Source organism: Cavia porcellus, unplaced genomic scaffold (genome assembly GCF_034190915.1).
Source record: "Cavia porcellus strain 051 isolate PalLab524CR breed Dunkin Hartley unplaced genomic scaffold, mCavPor4.1 scaffold_9, whole genome shotgun sequence".
Taxonomy (NCBI): domain Eukaryota; kingdom Metazoa; phylum Chordata; class Mammalia; order Rodentia; family Caviidae; genus Cavia; species Cavia porcellus.
The window spans coordinates 63809555-63830333 of NW_026947492.1; the positions used below are offsets into that span (position 1 = coordinate 63809555).

The 20779-nt window shown below is 37.0% G+C and overlaps 1 protein-coding gene and 1 pseudogene across 1 annotated transcript; both read left to right on the plus strand.

Moving 5' to 3' along the window:
* The first annotated feature begins 1848 nt into the window (after positions 1-1848).
* On the plus strand, positions 1849-2790 carry LOC100717334 (olfactory receptor 52B4-like). Its single transcript, XM_003463418.1, has one exon. The coding sequence runs from the start codon at positions 1849-1851 to the stop codon at positions 2788-2790; it is 942 nt and encodes a 313-aa protein (XP_003463466.1).
* Positions 2791-11400: 8610 nt separating this feature from the next.
* On the plus strand, positions 11401-12340 carry LOC100717617 (olfactory receptor 52B4-like; annotated as a pseudogene).
* The last annotated feature ends 8439 nt before the right edge of the window (positions 12341-20779 follow it).

Below are 20779 nucleotides of genomic sequence, written 5' to 3' on the forward strand. Positions count from 1 at the left end.
TGTTGAAAAGAATAAATTGCACACATTTTCTAGGAAAAGAATTGTTGGATAGGGGAGGTGTGAACAAGATTTGAAAAGTGAAGTGACTTCATTCTGGAGTGTTAGGTTTGAGATCCCTGAAGTATTAGTGCACTCTGAGGTCATTAGGCAAATGTGTAAAATCCCTGGCCTCTGCTGCTGATTCTTCAGAGTCCTCTTGAGATTCACCCCAATCTAGCCCATGAACTCTCCTTTTGAGCAAGGTGAGTGTTGCTGTTACTTGTGTAGAATGAAATTTCCAGAGGAAGGTAGAAGTTCTGGAAGATAGGAGTTGTAGGACATAAATTAGATGATAGAATATATGAAGGCCATTGCCAGGAGTTAAATGGGTAGAATGCGGTGACCAGAGCTGTAGAGTGGCGGAGCAGGCTCACATCACTGTGTGAGAATCAATTGTGCATGTATATTCCACCTCTACAGAGAGCTACATTATGCTGATAATGTTTCGCAGGTAACTGAAAAACATTATGAAATTGTCTTGTACACTCTACCACCACTACTTCTCTCTCCTTCTTCTCTTCCTTTTATTCCCCTTCCTTCCTTCCTTCCTTCCTTCCTTCCTTCCTTCCTTCCTTCCTTCCTTCCCTCCTTCCTTATCTCTCCCTTTGTTTGTCTCTCATATTATCCCACCACCAGTTCAAAGCCACAAGCATGGACTGTCTCAGAAGAAGACAGAGTGGGAGAGAAACATGGAGATGTGCAAGACCTGAGGAGCCTGTTTAGCTCTCATGCTGTAGGGAGCCCTGAGGCCTCCAGGGAAGCTCTGTGCTGATGCCAGATGCTGAGAGTTATAAGCATTTGCCATATGCGCTCCTTAGTGTCTCTTTTCGTGACCCTTTAAACTTATTGTACACCAACTGTGATTACTGAAGAGTGACATTTTACTTTCAGTGTGGTGGATGGTAGGGATGAACTCTGGCCTCTATACTCTGACCAAAATTTCTGAATGTTCTCACATCCCCTAACCCTTCAAAACCATTATTTCCCTATCAACATGTATGTGTTCAATTTTTTTAGAATACACATGCAAAAGGGATAAAGCACTATTTATCTTCCTGTGTCTGTCTCATTTGGTTATGCATTTATTTTTAAATCATTACAAACAGGAGCAGTACAAGGTAGTCTTTATATTGAGCTTCCATGTCAACATTTTTTTTGTATGACTGATATCTTAGCTGAATCATTTAAAAGTTATAATAGCAATAGTGAAAAGGAAAGAAACTGCTCAAAGGGAAATCACGTTGTTTGATTTTGCATGCTGTACTGGTAACCTGCACAACTACTTTGAAGATAAAAATGTGCAATATAACAAAGATTGTTAGACTCCTATCATCTTGTTTTACAGTCCTTTTTTTATACACCACTTTTTTTTGGTACTGAGGATCCAATTCATGACCTTGTACTTGTGTGGCAGGCGTTTGTGTCACTGAACTAACCCCTGGCCCTTGTTTTAAAGTCGTACACTGCTATGTTTTTCTTTTATCATTGTATTTGACATTTTGCTTCTATTGTTGTTGCTTGCTTTTTGATTTTTGTTTTTCTCTTTAAAATGAAATTAAATAAAATTCACTTGTTAAAACTATGTAAATCTTACTTAGATTATTCATAAAGTAAATGTAAATCTTACTTAGATTATTCATAAAATAAACCATACCATTTTATCTTAACGTATCACTGTTCCTGGCACATTGAGAATGGTATAGAATGATTTAGGTATGAAAACCTGATAGCACAAATGAAATCTTTGAGTGTAATCAGAACTCTTCTTTAAGAACAGAAAGTGAGGATTTCTGGCCGTGCATTTCAGACATGAGTACTTCTAACCACACAGGTGTCAGCCACACAGTCTTCCACTTGCTGGGCATCCCTGGTCTGGAGGACCTGCACGTATACATTTCCATCCCCTTCTTCATTTCCTACATTATTTCTCTGCTTGGAAACAGCCTGCTCATCTTCATTATCCTCACAAAGCAGAGTCTCCATGGACCCATGTACCTCTTCCTCTGCATGCTGGCAGGAGCAGACATTGTCTTATCTACTTCAACGATTCCTCAGATGTTGGCCATTTTCTGGTTCAATGCTGGAGAGATCTCCCTAGATCGCTGCATCACTCAACTCTTCTTCAACTATTCTACATTTATCTCTGAGTCAGGGATCTTGCTGGTGATGGCATTTGATCGCTACATTGCTATCTGTTACCCTCTGAGGTACACCAGTATTCTTACAAACTCCCTGATTGGAAAAATTGGAGCGACTATCTCTGTGAGAAGCTATGGTACAGTAGTCCCCATAATATTTTTAGTGAAAAGACTGACATTCTGTAAAAATAATATACTCCCAAACACTGGTTGCAAGCACATTATCTTGGCTCGTATTTCCTGTGATGACATCCGAATCAATATCTGGTACGGATTTTTTGTCCTAATGTCAACAGTGGTCTTAGATATTGTGCTGATTTTCATTTCCTATGTGCTGATTCTCCATGCTGTCTTCCGCATGCCATCCCAAGATGCTCGCCAGAAAGCTCTGAATACTTGTGGCTCCCATGTCTGCGTCATTGTTCTCTTTTATGGTCCTGGGATCTTCACAACACTCACTCAGAGATTTGGACACCATATTGTACCCTATATCCATGTTCTGCTGGCCAATGTGTCTATCCTGATTCCACCTATGGCGAATCCCATAATTTACGGAGTCAAGACCAAACAGATTCGAAATGAGGTGGCTCATGTTTTGTGTAGATCAACCTGATGTTCTGTTTTTCTCAATTATTTTTTCCATGTATGAATTGAGCTTTAGCATCAGTATATGGCAACAGATAGGTACCTTGTAATGAACTGTAGGTGTTGATGTTTTCAGAGCCATTGCATTCTGGGTTTTGTTCATGCTTCTTCAACACCTCTAATCCGGTATTAGATATTATTGCCTTTGGAGCCATTTCACTTTCTTGATCACAGAATTTGGAAGTGCATTAGACCAGTTGAGTACATCTGTTAGTGAAGTTTACTTGTATAACCTTGGATTAGAGAACTGGATGAGATGACTGACAATGTCCTGTCTTGAGATCTATCTTTTCCTAGTGCTTTATGCTTTGAACAACTGTCTCTTACTAAACATAGAAAATTCTTTTCAACAATTATGTTCTCTGCATCTTTAGGATTTTAGTTTTTCCTATTTACATTAAGGTTTGCCCATTAATAAAAGCATAACAAAAGAAAAATTCAGAATTACCCTTAATGTGATATTCACCTATAAATACTACTTCATTTTTGCTGTTTGTGTTAGTGCAAAGCAGACTTGAATCATTTTCTTATTTTTCTCTCCATCTCCTTCCCGTTTGGCTTTCACCGACACCATCTCACTGAAACTGCACTAATTAGCATCATAATAATATATTATTTTCTTTTTGGGAACACATATGCATTTGTTATAACTTGATTGTGATGTATAGATGCTGAATAGAAGGTGCCCTTCCCCGTCACCCCAGAAACAGATCAGCCAAGTGGGCATTTTTGAATTGTAGAAACAAAGCAGGAATGGAACGATTGCTTAAATAGCATTTTATGAAATAGCCTGTGTCTTTCATATGAAAAATTGTATATGTATATTCATTTAAATAGAACCATGATCTTCACACTGCTGAGTGGAGGCAACATTCACCATCTTATTTGATGAATGGCAGTGTTTTGTGAATTCAACTATACTTTCTTGAGAGTGTTTCCTGATCATCCTCCTTGTGTTCCTATGATCGTCTTATGACAAATAATCAGACTCCTTTGGTAGATTTTCCTCATTTCTTTGACAAAATTTCTGAGCTCAGTTCTGGAATCTTTACACTTTTATATGTATAATTATTTCATGTTTATTGTATTCTTGTGGCGATAGATTCATCAATATACTAAGCTCTTCTACATTTATAGATCTATAATTTGTTATAGAATTCTATTTCTAACTTATGCTTAATATATGTGCTTACATGTCTAATACATATCTCAAAATTGGCATTCTCCAAGCAAAATTTCTTTCCTTACTCACCATCCAACCCCTTCCTGTAGCACCCTTTCTCTTATCAGTTAAAGATAGTTTTTTTCTTCAGATTATCTGGATTTATCTTAGGTTTTTGTCTCTTGCCATATACAATATCATTCAGGATGTTCTGCCTGGTTCTGTGCTTGGCTCTGCATAATCTTATATGTTACACATTTTTATTCTTTTTAATATTTATTTTATCTCATCATAACAGCAATATTGGGACACAATCTGCACACCTTTTGAAGTGAATAACCCAGTGGTTTTATTATATCATCATATTATTCAAGCATTAGCACTCTCTGATTGGAGCTCATTTCTATTACTTGTTCCCCATTATCTAGTTATTTTGGGATAACACTATCAAAATGGAAACAGAAATTCCAAAGTTTTTGTTGACAGTGTCCTAGTGGGACTGAGTAAAGGCCATAATCTTTTGAAAGATTTAAAAGCCCTACGTAATTTTGTTGTTAACCTTTAGTCTCATTTCCTAATTATTGGTTTTTGTCTTGTTATTTATTAACTTTCGTTGTATCCTGATTATCCCTAAAACTTTTCTGCCAGGCTTTTCCTTCTCAGCATCTTTGTATGTACTGTTTCCTCAGTTCTGCTACTGTTTTTTTTTTTTTAATCGAGATATCTAGTGACTCAGTCCTTTGCCTCTTTCAGATTCTTGCTCAATTAGAATGCTCGCAATGATATGTTTTCTGAACATCTGCCTGTGTTAGGGTTGTGTGGAGCAATAGATCTGAGAGATATGAGAGAAGTGGGAGAGGGCATCGGGGAGTGTGGGAGAACAGGCAAGAGTGAAACGTGGAGGTCAGACCAACAGACTGGAAGAGAAGGCCGTGGATGAGGTTAAAGTCTGGAGCCCAAGGAAACATGAACAAAGCTTCTATGTTTAGCCTGGAGGAAGAATCCTTTTTCTTCCTTCAGAGACTTCTGTCTTTTCTCCTGGGTCCGCAGGTGATTGGATGACACCCACCTGTATCATAGATGTCTTGTGTATTTCTTATTTAAATGCAATGACTTCTAAGATTGCCCTCATGACAACATTTAGACTGATGTTTTACCAAACGATTGACACCACAGTGTAGCTAAGTTGACACAGAATTCACCCTGTGTGTCTTCCCGTTTGTTTTTCACTCCTTGGGACAGCTCAGCCCTGGCCTCTTACCTCTCATTTGCATTAATTTTCTGTCCCACATGCAATGCTGGTGCTGCTGCTGCTTGTGGTGGTGGTGGTAAGAGTAACCCATTTTGTACAGGTGACTGTATGGCAGCTTGGCTTGTGTATATGTTTTAATAGTTATTCATTCCTTTATTTCTTGCTAGGCAATCCTTGTACTTTTGAAATACATCTCTGCCTCTTTTGTTTTAGTTTTGACTGAGAATCTCATTAAATTGCTCAGTTTTATCTTCAGTTTTCTATCCTCTTGCCTAAGTCTCCCGGGTAGCTAAAATTGCAGGTGCTTTTCTGCATTCTCTCATGCTCCTTCCCACATTCTTTCAGGTCAATCTAAGTTTGATGAGAAAAAACACTTTTTTGTGATATTGTTACTGCTTCAGCTGATTTCCCTACAGCAGTTCTTGGCACATTTTAGGATCCCCTTTAATATCGTTAAACAAAAGAAGGAAAGAATGGGAGAATAAATTAAAATATAAATAAATGAATGATGATAGTTTTTGTGAAAAACTAACAAGTTGTGTATTTTGAAATCAGAATTTCCATATTCTCCAATAGTAGTCTTCTATTATTGTGGTCCCTTTCATTTCACATCAGTCCTTTTTCATTTAAAAATCAGTCCATTATTTATGTATTTTATTCTTTTTGTTTTAGTATTTTAATTTAATATTTCAATATATTCATATATATATATCTTTTTGTTCAAAAATATATTAGAAATTGCTACATAGCTTTTAAAAATCATTCCCACTGAAACAAAGTTATAAATATTTGGAAATTAGTTTGTTCTTCATCATCATATACTGCTTATTATATGATGTTTATATTTTACATTTTTTAATGTTACATACTAAGACTTTTTGCCATATTAAATATTTCAGATATACATTAAGCCTTGTTTAATGCCATGTGAGATGTTTTCATGTAGAGCAATACATTCTAAAATGTAAATATTCAATTTTTTAGCCCACCAATATTTTTCAAGTTATTGCCAGATCCATGAAGCATAAGCATTCATTACACTTTACCTGTATTTTATTCTTTTTCCAAATAGTTGTTTCTTACAATTAAAAATTTTATACTTACTTATTCTTGGCCAGGATGAATATGTGCAAGGCGTTAAGAAACTACATGTCATTAATTCTAGGACTGTTTGTTTTCCAATTGTACTGAAAAGAACTAACTGAAAATTTGTTGACATGACAGTTAAAATTTAAATCATCATTTTTTTATGTAGCAAAAATTTCTTTATAAATTGTAGTTTCTATAACAATGAAGATCTCCCTATAGCTTAGATTACATGATCTAAGTGCGTAAGACAATGCTTAGCTGTCAAAATATTTCAATAATTGCAGAATGTTGTATAAGGTTGGAGATTGGACATTACTGCTCTTCTCATAGCCCAGTCAGTATGAGATTCTCAGGGCAACAAAGTGTATAGTTCAAGAAATGAAGGTGTCATTTATGAGTCACAATGAGGAAAATCACATATTAGAGGAAAAGTGACTGGCTCAAAAAGTGACAAATGAATATAAAAACAGCATTATTATGAGATTTAGGAAATGGATTCCTATTGCTTGGAATAAAATGTCTTATTTTACCCTGCAGACAGAAAAGTCAGAGGTACTAAAAGGAGTAACAGGAATGCAAGAAATAAAGTTAATGAGCATAATACATATATCTTAGCTCTTGAGCCAGATCTTTAAGATGTCCCTTCATTGGAAGGATTAGGTATTTATTTCCTGTTTATCAAAGCTACCCACTAACAAATTTGTTTCATTCTCAAACAATAGGCCCACAGTATTCAGGAAGGCCCTCGACGTTATCCTATATCTTGCTTATAAGCACTCCCTGAAAAATATTTATGGCCTTAAATATGCTTGAAGAATGACTGGGCAATGAATAATTTTGGAATGAATGAGTATACATGATCAAGTAAATGATAATTGTCCACTTCCAGAAAAATCTTTAAAGTGTCAGGTACTCCTCACTCCTGAAAATAAAGGCATACATTTTCTAATTTCAGTCATTTCTGAATTTAATTTGTTTAGACATAAGAACCGGCAGTGTTTCACAGTTGTTACTGATATTACCAGGCAGCAGTATCTTTGTCCTTTTATCAAATGAGCAAGCTGGGTGGAAAAGTCAGAGATCTGGCATGTCATATTCATGACATTTGGCAAGTTATTCCTATTCTCTGAGCCTTACTCTTCTTAAAAGTGATGTGCAGGTGCTATATCCTAATTCTAGAGTAGATCATTGAAGTCTCAATAAAAATACATAAAACACTTTGTGTATAAAATAATGCATAATGAATAGTAGTTGTACTGTGACTGGGATACACTCAGATCCATTTCATTTTGGGAAAAATGGGCCTTCAGAATCTAGTCTCTTAGTGCCCCCAAAAATTCTTACAGGCATTGCTCCTAAAGTAGAGGAACCATTGTAAAGTACAGCCTTCAACACATGGCCAGTTGCCCACTATGTAGAGGATGAGATGCAGGGTGAAGTTGTTATTTGCCACTGTGGCAGTCAGGTGAAACTTATCTATCTAAACATGTTTTCTTCCTACACAACTCGTTGTGCTGGTACCAGTCCCATGGTCTATGCATTTTTCAAGAATAAAATACGTTTAAATGCTGCCTTTGTGTATTCTTCACTTAATGAGAATTATTCAATGTTAAGTTCAAGAATCATCTTGTTACTAACTTTCCAGGCATAGTTTCCTCAACATATTTGTGTTATTGACTTGCATGAGAAAAATAGGCAGTAGTATATTTCACTTGGAAGTTAGAAATATATGCTAAAAATTGGATTCAGTGATGTAAGTAAAAATATATTCTATGCTCTTTGTACGTTTTTTTACTACTTGTATGCTCAAGAAAAATGTAAACTGTGGTATATTCAAAAGCTCTTGATGTCACAAAGACTATTATGGGAAAATGTGCAGAAACTAACGCTATGGTGTTACTGTGCTCCCTCTAGAGTCCAGTGTTGCCAGTGTGAGGGTGTCAAGGAGAGAAGCTCCTTTAGAAGGAGATTATCCTATGAGGACTCCTCCTTCATTAAGGGGTAAAGATTCTTATAAAAGAGGTTTCACAGAACCTTCGGCTTGCTTGCTCTTCTGCCTTCTGCCATTTGAGGAAACAAGAAGAAAGTCTACACCAGATGCCACTGCCTTTATCTTGGCCTTCTTAGCCTCAAGAACTGTGAGAAACAAATATCTGTTGTCTTTCAACCATCCATGATCAACTATTCATGAGAGCATCACAGTTGGATTAAAATGTTTATCTCTGTGTCAGTGTTTTTTTTTTTTTTTTTTGAACCAGGGATCAAACTCACAACCTTGCACTTGCCAGGCAAGCACTTATGCCACTCTGCTAAATCTCTGACCTGTCATTTGCCTCTGTGAATAGGAGTGGCTGCCATCAGGAGTGAGTACTTGAAAGCACAAAGATGTCAGACCCACTGTCTTCTGCTTCCTAGGCATAGCTAGCCTGGAGGACCAGCCACATGGATTCCTGTCTCTTTCTTCATTTTCTGTGTGGTCGTCCAGCCTGAGAACTTTCTACCTCTTTCATTGTCTTCAGGAAGCACCATCTCCACGCATCTCTTCCTCTGTTTGTTGCTGGTGTTGTACTCTGCATGTGCACAGCTCCTCAGGCCTTGCCAACTCTGGTTCCCTGAGAGTGGAGATACACAGCCTTTGTCAGATATGTGGTTTGCCAGGAGAGTAGCTTGTGATTTCATTCAAGATTGCCTTTCAGAGAGGAAAGTTTTAAATTTTGTTGTGTTCTCTGTATCAATTTTTCTGTTTATGGACAATGATTTGGTGCCAGCTGTGTCTTTTTCCCCCTGAGATTGAGAGTATCATTTATTTTTTATCAATTCACATGTCATTAATTATTAAAAATATTAGTATTTTTGTCTTTTTGAGACAGGGTGTCACTATGGAGTTAAGAGTGGCCTTGAAAACTTTGTAGCCCTGGATGGCTGTGTACTGGCAGTAATCCTCCTGCGTCAGCCTCCAGAATGCTGACATGATGGGTGTACACCACCACACTCAGAATCTCAGAAAATTACTGAAAAACAAAAGCTATTTAAAACAGTCAAAGTTTTGAATGAGGAAACTCACAGTGACATCAGCCTAAAAAGAAATGATTACTAAATATATTATGTTTCCCTCTTGGGATTCTAGAATAGAACAAGGAAAGAGAGTTAAAAAAACCTTATGTAAATATAAATTTAAAAAAACCTTATGTAAATAAGATTTAAAAAAACCTTATGTAAATATAAATACATTGTGAATTGTGGTATATTGGCATTGATTCATTAAATACTGCATAACAAACGCATCATATCATATTCCTATATAATATGAAAAAAGAACCACAGAGTCTGTGGTGACTGTGTAGTATGCAATTTACGTGTATAAAACTGATTTAAACATTAAAATTATTAGAAAACAAAAGAATGAATTTCAAATTGTATTTCTTGATAATGAGATTAATGTTACTAATTTCCATTTAAATAAAAATGAAATATTCCACAAAGTAATGAAGCGTTGGTATGTCTTAAAAGAATAATGTACACACCTGATCCAGGACAAGAATTGTGCGATAGGGGAAGTGTGAGCAAGATTTGAGAAGTGTAGTGACTTCATTCTTGAGGTTAGTTTGGCGATTCCTGGTGTATTAGTGTACTGTGAGGTCATGGGGTAAATGCATAAAACCCTTGGCCTCCACTGCTGACCCCTCAGAGTCCTCTTGAGACTCATCCATTCTAACCTATGAACTCTCCTTTTGAGCAAGATAATGTATACTAGTGAGGAATGAAGTTTCCATAGAAAAGTAGGAGTTATGGAAGATAGGAGTTGTAGGCCATAGATTAGATGATAGACCATATGAAGACCCTGCCAGGAGTGAAGCGGGTAGACTGGGAGTGATCAGAGCTGGAGAGTGGTGGAGCAGGCTCACATCACTGTGTGAGAATCAGGCATGCCTGTATCTTCTTCCTCTACAGAGAGCTACATTAGGCTGATAATGTGGAAATGCTGAAGACAGGATAATTTTTTGCAGGTAACTGATAAACACAATCATATTCTCCTCATATCCATTCCACTACCACAACTACTTCTCTCTCCCTCTTCTCTTTCTTCTTTTTCCCTCTCTCCTTCCTTCCCTCTTTGTTTCCCTTTCCCTTTGTCTGTCTCTCATATCACCATACGAGTTATCCAAAGCCACAAGTGTGTACTATCTCAGAAGGACAATCAGGGTGGGAGGGAAAAATGAAGATGCCCAGAACCTGAGGAGCCTGTTTAGTTCTCACTGTTGTAGGGAGCCCTGAGCCTCCAGGGAAGGCTCTGTGCTGATGCCAGATGCTGAGGGTTATAAGCATTTGCCCTATTGAAACGTGCTTCTTTGTGTCTCTTCTCGTGACCCTTTAAACCTGTTATGCAACATCTGTGATTACTGAAGAATGACATTTTACTTTCAGTGTGGTGGATGGTGGGGATGGACTTGGGCCTCTATACTTTTTGACCAAAATTTCTGAATGTTCTCATATCCCCCAACCCTTCAAAACCACTATTTCCCTATCAACATGTATCTGTTCAAATTTTCTGGAATACTCAAGCAAAAGGGATAAAGCACTATTTATCTATGTCTGCCTTATTTGCATATTCATAAATTGTTAAATCATTACAAACATGAATAGTCCAAGTTTTTCTGTCTATTGAGTTTCCATGGCAAAATTTTCTTGTATCACTGATATGTTAGCTGAATCACTGAAAATTCATGAGTTATAATAATGTAAATCTTTAAAAGATTAAGGCCTTATTCATTGAATAATTTATATCATTTTTTTCTCTATATACTAGGGTTCCTAGTATACTTATAATGGGATAGAAATACTGAGATATGAAAACCTCCTGATAGCCCAAATAAAAATTTTTGTGTGTAATCAGAGTTCTTTTTTATGAATAGGAGGCGTGGACATATTTCTGGCCATGTGTTTCAGACATGGGTACTTCTTTTTTTTTTTTTTTTTTGTCTTTTTTGTTTTTATCGGTACCAGGGATCGAACTCACGACTGCCTGCTTGCAAGGCAGGCACTTATGCCGCTGAGCTAAATCCCCAGCCCCAGACATGGGTACTTCTAACCACACAGGTGTCAGCCACACAGTGTTCCACTTGGTGGGCATCCCTGGCCTGGAGGACCTGCACGTGTACCTTTCCATCCCCTTCTTTGTTTCCTCTGTCATTCATTACTCTGCTTGGAAACAGCCTGCTCATCTTTGTTATCCTCACAAAGTAGAGTCTCCACGGACCAATGTACCTCTTCCTCTGCATGCTGGCAGGAGCAGACATTGTATTACCTACTTCAACGATTTCTCAGTTGTTGGCCATCTTCTGGTTCAATGCTGGAGAGATTTTTGTAGATTGCTGCATCACTCAGTTCTTCTTCATTCATTCCACTTTCATCTCCGAGTCAGGGATCTTGCTGGTGATGGCATTTGATCGCTACATTGCCATCTGTTACCCTCTGAGGTACAGCAGTATTCTTACAAACTCCCTGATTGGAAAAACTGGAGCGACTATCTCTGTGAGAAGCTATGGTACAGTAGTCCCCGTAATATTTTTAGTGAAAAGACTGACATTCTCTAAAAGTAATATCCTGCAAAACACTAGTTGTAAACTTGTCTTGGCTCGTATTTCCTGTGATGACATCTGAATCAATATCTGGTACGGATTCTTTGTCCTAATGTCAACAGTGATCTTGATATTGTGCTGACTTTCATTTCCTCCATGTTGATTCTCTGCTCTGTATTCTGTATGCCATCCCAAGATGCTCGCCAGAAAGCTCTGAATACTTGTGGCTCCCATATCTTGTCATTGTTCTCTTTTATGGTCCGGGGATCTTCATGACCCTCAGAGATTTGGACACCACATTGACACCCATATCCACATCTCGCTGTCTAATGTCTGTATTTTAGCTCCTCCTATGCTGAATACCATCATTTATGGGGTCAAGACCAAACAGATCCAGGACCAGGTGGTCCATGTGTTGTATAAGGGACAGAAATAACATATATTGCAATCTGATGTTCTTTTCTCTCAACTGTTTTTCCTATGTGTGAGTTGAGCTTTAGCATTAATATATGGGAGAAAGTAGGTAGGTAGGTATTATGCAAGAGGCTCCAGATGTTAATGTATCCAGAACAATTACATTTTGACTTTTGTTTATGTTTCTTCCAAACCTTTAATCTGGCATTTCATATTATTGCCTTTGAAGATTTTTGACTTTCTTCGCCATGGAATTAAGAAGTATATTAAACCACTTAATTACATTTGATAGTGAAGGTTACTTGTATAATCTTGGAGTACAGAATTGGCTGAGATTACTGTATGATAATGTTCTGTCTTGGGAATGACAGAGCTATCCTTCCCTAGTGTTTTTGCTTTGAACAATTTTTGTCTCATTAAATATAGAACATTCCCTTCTATAATCATGTTCTGTGTACTCTCAAGATTGTAGTCTATCCTGTTTACATTATGATTTGTCTACTGTAAAGGCATAACAAAAAAAGAAAAATTCACAATTACCCTTGAAACCACTTTCACCTGTAAGTCCTACTTCATTTCTCTTCTTTTTCTTAGTGCAAGGAAGGCTATATCACTGTCCTCTTTTTCTCTCTATCTCCTTCCCTCTGGTTTCATGTACTCCATCTCACTGTAATTGTACCTAGTAGGTCACGATAACCTCTAGTGTTTTCATTTTGGGAACACACGTGCATTTATTGTAACTTGATTTTGATATATAGAAGACAAACAGGAAATGGCCTTCCTCATCTCCTCTGAAGCAGATCAGGTGAGTGAAATTTCTTCAACTATAGAAACATGGATGGGATGGAATGCCTGTTTAAATGGTATATAGCTCATATTTCTGATTTCTGAAATAGCCCATATTTTTCATTTAAATATATATTTTCTTCATTTAAATAGAATCATGATTTTCACACTGATGAATTAAAAGTCACCATTCACCCTCATCTTATTTGAGGAATAGCAGTGTTCTGTGAATTCAATTATACTTTCTTGAAAGTGTTTCCTCCTCACTCTCCTTGTGCTCCTATGACCTTCTTATGATAAATATTCAGATTCTTTTGGTAGACTTTCCTCATTTCTTTGTCTTAAAATTTCTGAGCTCAGTTAAGGAATCCTTACTCTGTTTTAGACATGATTACTTCATAGTCTTTTTATTCTCATAGCTACAAATCCACAATATACTAAGCTCTTCTACATTTATGGATCTAATCTCTAGTTTGTTCTAGAGTTGTATTTCTAATTTATGCTTTACTTACTTACTTACTTGTACTCCAGTGACTATCTCAAACTTAATATGCTCTAAACAAAACTTCTTTTTTTTAACCATCCAACTTCTTCCTCTAGCAGTCTTCCTCTTAGTTAAAGACATTTTTATTCTTCAAATTATTTACATTTATCTTCAGTTTTGTCTTCTTGTCGTATGCAGTCTTACTCAGGATCTTCTGTTCTGGTTCTGTGTTTTTCTTTGTTTAGTTTTACATGTTTGTTTTCATTCATTTTAAAATTTATTTTATCTCATCATAAGAGCAATATTGAGATACAATACAAAACTTTAAATTTAGAAGTGAATAAGCCGGTGGGTTTGAGGTAGCATAATCTTGTTCAAGCCTTAGCACTGATTGAGTTCATTAATACTACCTGTTCCCCACTATCTAGTTATTTTAGGACAACACTATCAAAATGGAAATAGAAACTCCAAAATTTTTGTTGACCCTGCCCTACTGTCAACTGCAGTGTAAGGGCCATACTCTTTCCAAGGATTTAAGGCTCTATTAAATTTTGCTGTTACTGTTTATCCTTATTTCCTAATTGTTGGTTTTTGCTTTGTTGTTTATTAACTTCCTTTTTATCCCAGTTATCCCTAAAACTTTCCTGCCAGGGGTTTTCTTTCTCAGCATCTTTCTAAGTACTGTTTCCTCAAATCTGCTACTTCTTTACCAAGACATGTGGATGACTCAGTCTTTTGCTTTTTTCTGATTCTTGCTCAATTAAAATACTCCCAATGGTACATTTTCTGAACATCTGCTTGTGTTAGAGTTGTGTATAGCAAAAGATCTGAGAGATATGAGAGAAGTTGGAGGGAGGCGGTTGGGGGAGAACTGGCAAGTATGAAACTTGGAGGGCAGACCAGCTAGCTGGAAGTGAAGGCCAGGGATGATATTCTGGAGGCCAAGGACATGCATGAATAAATTTTCTATTTGAGTCCAGAGGAAGAATGCTTTTTCTTCCTTTAGAGAAGGAAGTCTTTTCACATAGGCCCTCTGGTGACTGGATGACACCCACCTGTATCATAGGTGTCATCTGTTTTACTTCGTATACTGATTTAAATGCAATGACTTCTTAGATTGTCCTTATATCAACATCTAGACTGATGTATTATCAAACAACTGACACCATAGTGTAGCTATGTTGACAAAGAATTAACCTGTGTATATTCCTATTTGGTTTTGGGAAGCTCAGCACTGGCCTCTCACCTCTCTTTTACATTACTTTTCTGCACCACACACAATGCTGGTGCTGCTACTTCTGCTGCTGCTCGTGCTGCTGGTGGTAAGAGTAACCCATTTTGTACAGGTGGATGAATGCTAGCTTGACTTATTTATATGTTTTAAAATTTATTTGTTTTTGTTTATTTAGAGATTGCTCCCAAAGCTAAGTTCATGTTAGGCAAGCACTGTAGTTCTGAAATATATCTCCTGCTATTTCATTTTAGTTTTGACAGAGACTCTTACTAAGCTGTCCTGGTTAATCTTCAACTTGTTGTCCTGCCTCAGCCTCTTGAATATCTAGGGTTACAGGTGTTTTTCTGTATTCTCTGGTGCTCATTTCCACGTTCTTTCAAGGAAATTTAAGTTTGATGAAAAAAAACACCACTTTTTCATGATATCATTACTGTTTGGGCTGAGGTACCTACAACAGTTCTTGGTACATTTTAGGATCTCATTTAATATTTATTAAGCAAATGAAGGAATGAATGGAAGGATAATTGAGAAGATAAATAAATGAATATGATAGTTGTGGTGGAAAAGTAAGAAGGTGTATATCCTGATGGTCAAAATTTTGTGCTCTCAAATACTAGTCTTCTATTATTGTATTCTATCATTTTCACATCAGTTTTTTTCATTAAAAATGAGTCCATTGTTTGCTACTTTTTATTTCTTTTGCTTTAGCTCTTAAACTTAATAATGCAAGTATATTTTTGTTTAAAAATACTACATACATTGAATACAGCTCCTAAAAATCATCTCACAAAAATAATTAATATTTACAAAATGTTCTGTTCTTTGTCTTTATATACTGGTATGCTATATGATATTTATATTCAATATTTTTATTCATGTTACATAGTGAGATTTCTCTTTGACATGTTAAATGCTTTAGATATACACTAAGCCTTGTTTAATGCCATGTGAGATATCTTCATGTGAACAATATATTCCAAAATGTAAAAATTCTATTTTTAACCCCTACAATAAATTCTTGAATATTTTTGTTTAAGTTGTTTCCAAATCAATAAAGCATATGCATTCATGAAGTTTTACTTGTATTTTGTTCTTTTTTTCCAAATAGTTTAGTTTCTTGCAATTAAAAATATTTTTTCTTGGTCCAGGAGTATAGTACAGTGGCACAATCTGTAGAGTACAGTGGCAAAAAGTGCCTGCCTAGAAAGCACAAGATCGTGAGCTTGATTCCTGGTACCACCAAAAAACCTTTATTCTTGTTTATTGTTGGTCAGGTTGAATTTGTGCAAGGCATTAAGAAACAACATATTATTAATTCTAGGATTATTTCTTTTCAAATTTATTAAAAACAATTAAATGAAAATTTGTTAAGATGCTAGTGCAAATTAAGTCAAAATTTAAAATGTTAGTTTTTTAACTAGCGTAAAATTCTTTATAAATTTTAATTTTTGTAACAATGATGATCTTTCCATAGATTAGGTTTTTAAAAAAATTTTTGATAACAGGGATTGAATTTATGATGATGCATTTGCCAGGCAGGCGCTTATGCCACTGAGCTAACTCTCCATCCCTATAATTTAGCTAAATGATATAAGTATGGAAGACAACATTTGGCTGTCAAAAATATTTCAACAAGGCCTGGGTCCCAGAGGTTCTGACCTCTGTCCAGCTAGATACAAGGCCCTAATGCCATATTCGAAGGGTATGCCTGACTATCTGCACAGAGGGTCCAATCTCTGCCCAGTGCAGTCTCCCAGTGTAATCCATTTGATGAGCACCAGAGTAGCCTCACAGGTCATAGCGGTAGTGAACTCTGCCTAGCCCAATGTGCCAGAGCTGTCTATCAGGGAATGACTAGCCTAGTGGATGGGTCCTGAAGATTTTGAACTCTGCCTATCACAAAGAAAGGCTGCAATGCCATAGTTCAGGGTGTGTCCCAGGTAGCCATGTAGGTATTGGAGAATCAAAGCTCTGCCCAGCACAGCATCCCAGTGCAATCTGTGGGGAGCATACCTGGTTCAGCCACACAGATCCCAGAGAAAAATGATAAAACAAAAGAGCAAGATATAGTCTTGGTCCTCTAGCCTATTGAGAACAAACCCATGAGACAGTGAAATGGAAGGCACTGGAAACCACACAACTGAACTTTCTGAAATTATAGCAACTGAAGTAAAGAAACAACTCTGTGAAGTTATAGAGGAAATCAGGTCAGAAATACTCTCCAACATAAAGTAGAAATGACAAATGTTATGAGAGAAAAGTTGAGTGTATCTAAAGAAGACATAGATGAAAAAATAGAGGAACAGAGAGCAGAGAACATGGTGGATAGATAACAGTGGCTACAGTGGTTCTCTGAGATAGCCAGCTTAGATTCCAGGAATTGTGTGGTGTGGGGAGTCCTAACCAGGGGAGATATACCCTGCTGACCCAGGAAGGAACTGAGCTGAAAGAAACCAACTAGAAATGCAATCCCGGTGCTACGAGTGGAACAGCTAAAGTCTCGGGCCGACGCTAGAACCTGTGCCTCTGGAAACCACGGCTTGAATTTCCTGCCACTTCTGCATCTGAATCAGCACAGCAGGGATAGAGACATGAGGGCTCTGAGAGCAGGAATCAGTGGCAAACTGAATTGAGGGCAGAGATGGCAGGGAGCCCAGCATCGATCTGCGGTGAGTGAGAGGAACAGGGACCCTTCCATGGACTAGGAGGCTCCAATAAAGGACATTCTGGGACTGGGCAGACTAGCTGGAACAGGTTGCTGCAGTGGCTTCAGTCACATATTCCCCTCTCAAGCAGGATTGGTGCAGAGTGCTTGACCTGGGTGATGCCATAGACTAAGTCCTAGTAGACTTGCCCAAACCGGGTCCCTGTGCCTGGCAGTGCACCCTAATGCAGTGAAGCCTTCAGCAGGTTGACTGACCTGGAGAGGCAGGCTCAGCATAGGCTGCCCTGGTCTGTGTCTCCCTAGTACACTGCTGTGAGTGGGAACACCTAGCTGGCATGATTCAAACAAACTGTAACTGACAAAGAAAGAAACTGGGCCTCCTATATATGCCTGTATGGAATGAACAAAAAATATGAGAAGAGAAGGCAACAAGGAAGGGTCCTTGGTCCCCAATCCTGAGAACACTGATCCAGGAAAGGTAAATGCAAAGGAGAATGAGGACAGAAAACATGCAATATCAGGTATGGCACCAATAGACATAAAGTGATATCTCTGGGACCTCATAGATGAGTTCGAAAGTGAAGTATTTAACTAAGTAAAGCAGGGTATAAGTAGAATAGTTAAAGAAATGCTAAGCACCTCCCAAGAAAAAAAGATGGTGGAATGGAAGAACAGAAAAAAAGAAGAGAATTGTTTGATGGAGAAAACAGAGAAAACATAGAATACATGAAGCAGGTTCAAAGAGATTACTAGGAAACTAAAAACTCTATTGAAAGCTGGCATAACAGCTTGAAAGAAACTAAGGACAGATTATCTGAACTGGAGGACAGATTTGTAAGGTGGGCGCATGAAATGAAAACTTCTTAAAAATAACAAGGAAACAAAGTAGTAACAATACAAGGCTAGAAGATGACAAGAGGATCTATAACTTAAAAATTAAGAATGTAAAGGAAGAAGCAGGGATACAAACAAATGAACTGCAAAGGATATTCACAGAAATAATCAAGGAGAACTTTCCTAATGTAAGAAAAGGTAAAAATACTCAGATGTATGAGGCATACAGGACCCTAGCCACCTACAACCCAAACAGAACTACATCCAGGCATATAATAATCAAAATTCCAGAAATCCAATATAAGAACAGAATATTAAAAGCTGTTAGAGACAAGAAACAGATCACTTACAAGGGAACATCCATCAGAATTACAGCAGACTTCTAGGCACAAACCATCAAATCATGAAGAGCGTGGGGGAAAATCATTCAAGCTTTGAAAGACAATAACCTCCAGCTAATATTGATATATCCTGCACAACTGTCTCTAGAAATTAATGGAGAAACTAGGTGCTTCCAGGATAAAGAGGAACTAGGGGAATTTGGAATCACCAAATCAACTCTAGAGAGAGGACATTCTAAAAGAGAAAAATACCAAGATCCCAGAAACGGAGGCAGAGAGGCCACAATGAATGGAGAGGAAAGTGAAATGAAGAAGACAAACAGACAACTAATGACAGAAAAAGAGCACAACAGAAATGAGGCAAAGCAGGTTGGATATAATTTCTAATATAGATGGCTAAAATACACTAACTTAAGGGAAAAAAGAGAGAGTTTCAGGCAGAGTGGATCAAGAGATAGGGTCCACCGAGGGGCTCTTTATAGGAAATATAATTAGCCTGAAGAAGGTTATATGGACCAAAATCAAACATGAGAAAACGGAACTTGATGTGATAGGGAACCAGAGAGTAATAGGGGTAACTAGATCAGTGTTTATGGATAGGTTGAACAGACAGGCTTTAAGAAATGAAGAAATATAACTAGAAATCCAGCCCAAGAGTGAGAAAGTTCAAAAACACTTAGGTAAATAGCAAGTTGCCCCCCCCCAATACAAAACCATGAGTGTTGGGGAGACCCAAAAATACACAGTTCATTCTGGGAGAGTAAAGGGGAGGAATAGTCCTAAAAAAGCCAACAGAATATATAGCTAATAGTGTGTCAGAAATTAAAACCCCTGTTATTCACACCACTCTGCTTGGTTGGAACTTGTTCTGACTTAGTTTGTATACAAGCACTGGATCTGAGGGGCACAGACAGCTGTCCATAGCATAGGGGACATCTTTAATTCCCTATTAACTCAATCAGGATCCATGTATGACTTATACTGTTGTATCATGACTGATCTTAGTTAAATCTGACTTGTTTGATTGCTGCTTATTATTGACAGATTTTATTCAAAACTGTAAGGTTGATGGTAACAAGTTGAGTTAGACAACTATACAGAAAATGACAATGATTCACTATGATAGCCATTTTGTTTTGATTACTACTTGTTTTTGTAGCTCTACACTATCTACAAAGTTGTATTTCTGTTATTTCTGTTATGTAATGATAAGCTCAATTGTACTTTATCTGATGATATAGCCAATTCCGTTGTTGATAACAAGAAACAGCACAGTGACCAGGGCAGAACTCCTTATATAGCAGATTTATATGTCTTTTTAGTTTTATATGTCTATAGGAAAAAGTTTAGTTCTGTCCAGCTTTGTTATGTTTCTCCCTCTAATATATAAAGGATAGAAATACATGTTAAGACTCATGCTTACGTAAAACCTATAAAACCTATTAATTTCTCCATTAATTTCAGAATTGATCTGATGACACATGATGAAATGAGCAAAAACTTTGTAAGGAAAGAAAGTGGCACTGCAGCACCCAATTCTGATTCCAGAGTGTTATGTGTGAAATCCAGAAATATTATTAATCTTTGTTCAGAAGGATTTTAATCCAATAAGTTGTGTTAGGTCTCAATATAAATGAAGATATGGATAAATGTGTACATATCTAAGTGTATAGGATTGACAGTCATAATACTTAGTTTTTGTTGGATAGTTTAACAGAACTGTTGTGCAATCTCCCTGGTTGAAATCCCATTTATATGTTCCACGAACAACTGTTTATTGGGGGACAATATGTATACATCAGCTAGTGATTTATTACTATTTCTTTTCTTTGAAAGTATGTACTATTTCTGCCCGTTTTCTATTTTATTTTGTCTTTCTTTAAATTAAAAAAATAGAGGAACATAAGAAAATGATAGAAACCTTAAGTGAACAATATAAGATAGAATTAGAATGCATGAAATATTCAAATGGATATTCAGTAAATTAACAATTCCATTGGAATCCTTCAAAACCACTTGATTGAAGCTGAAGATAGACTCACAGACCTTGAGGGCAGGATGGAAGCTTATGATCATGAAAGAAAAGATCTCTTAAAAATAACAAGGAACAAGGAAAC

Excerpts from the sequence above, each read along its gene's own strand:
- LOC100717334 (XM_003463418.1), top strand. The coding sequence starts at position 1,849 with ATGAGTACTTCTAACCACACAGGTGTCAGCCACACAGTCTTCCACTTG.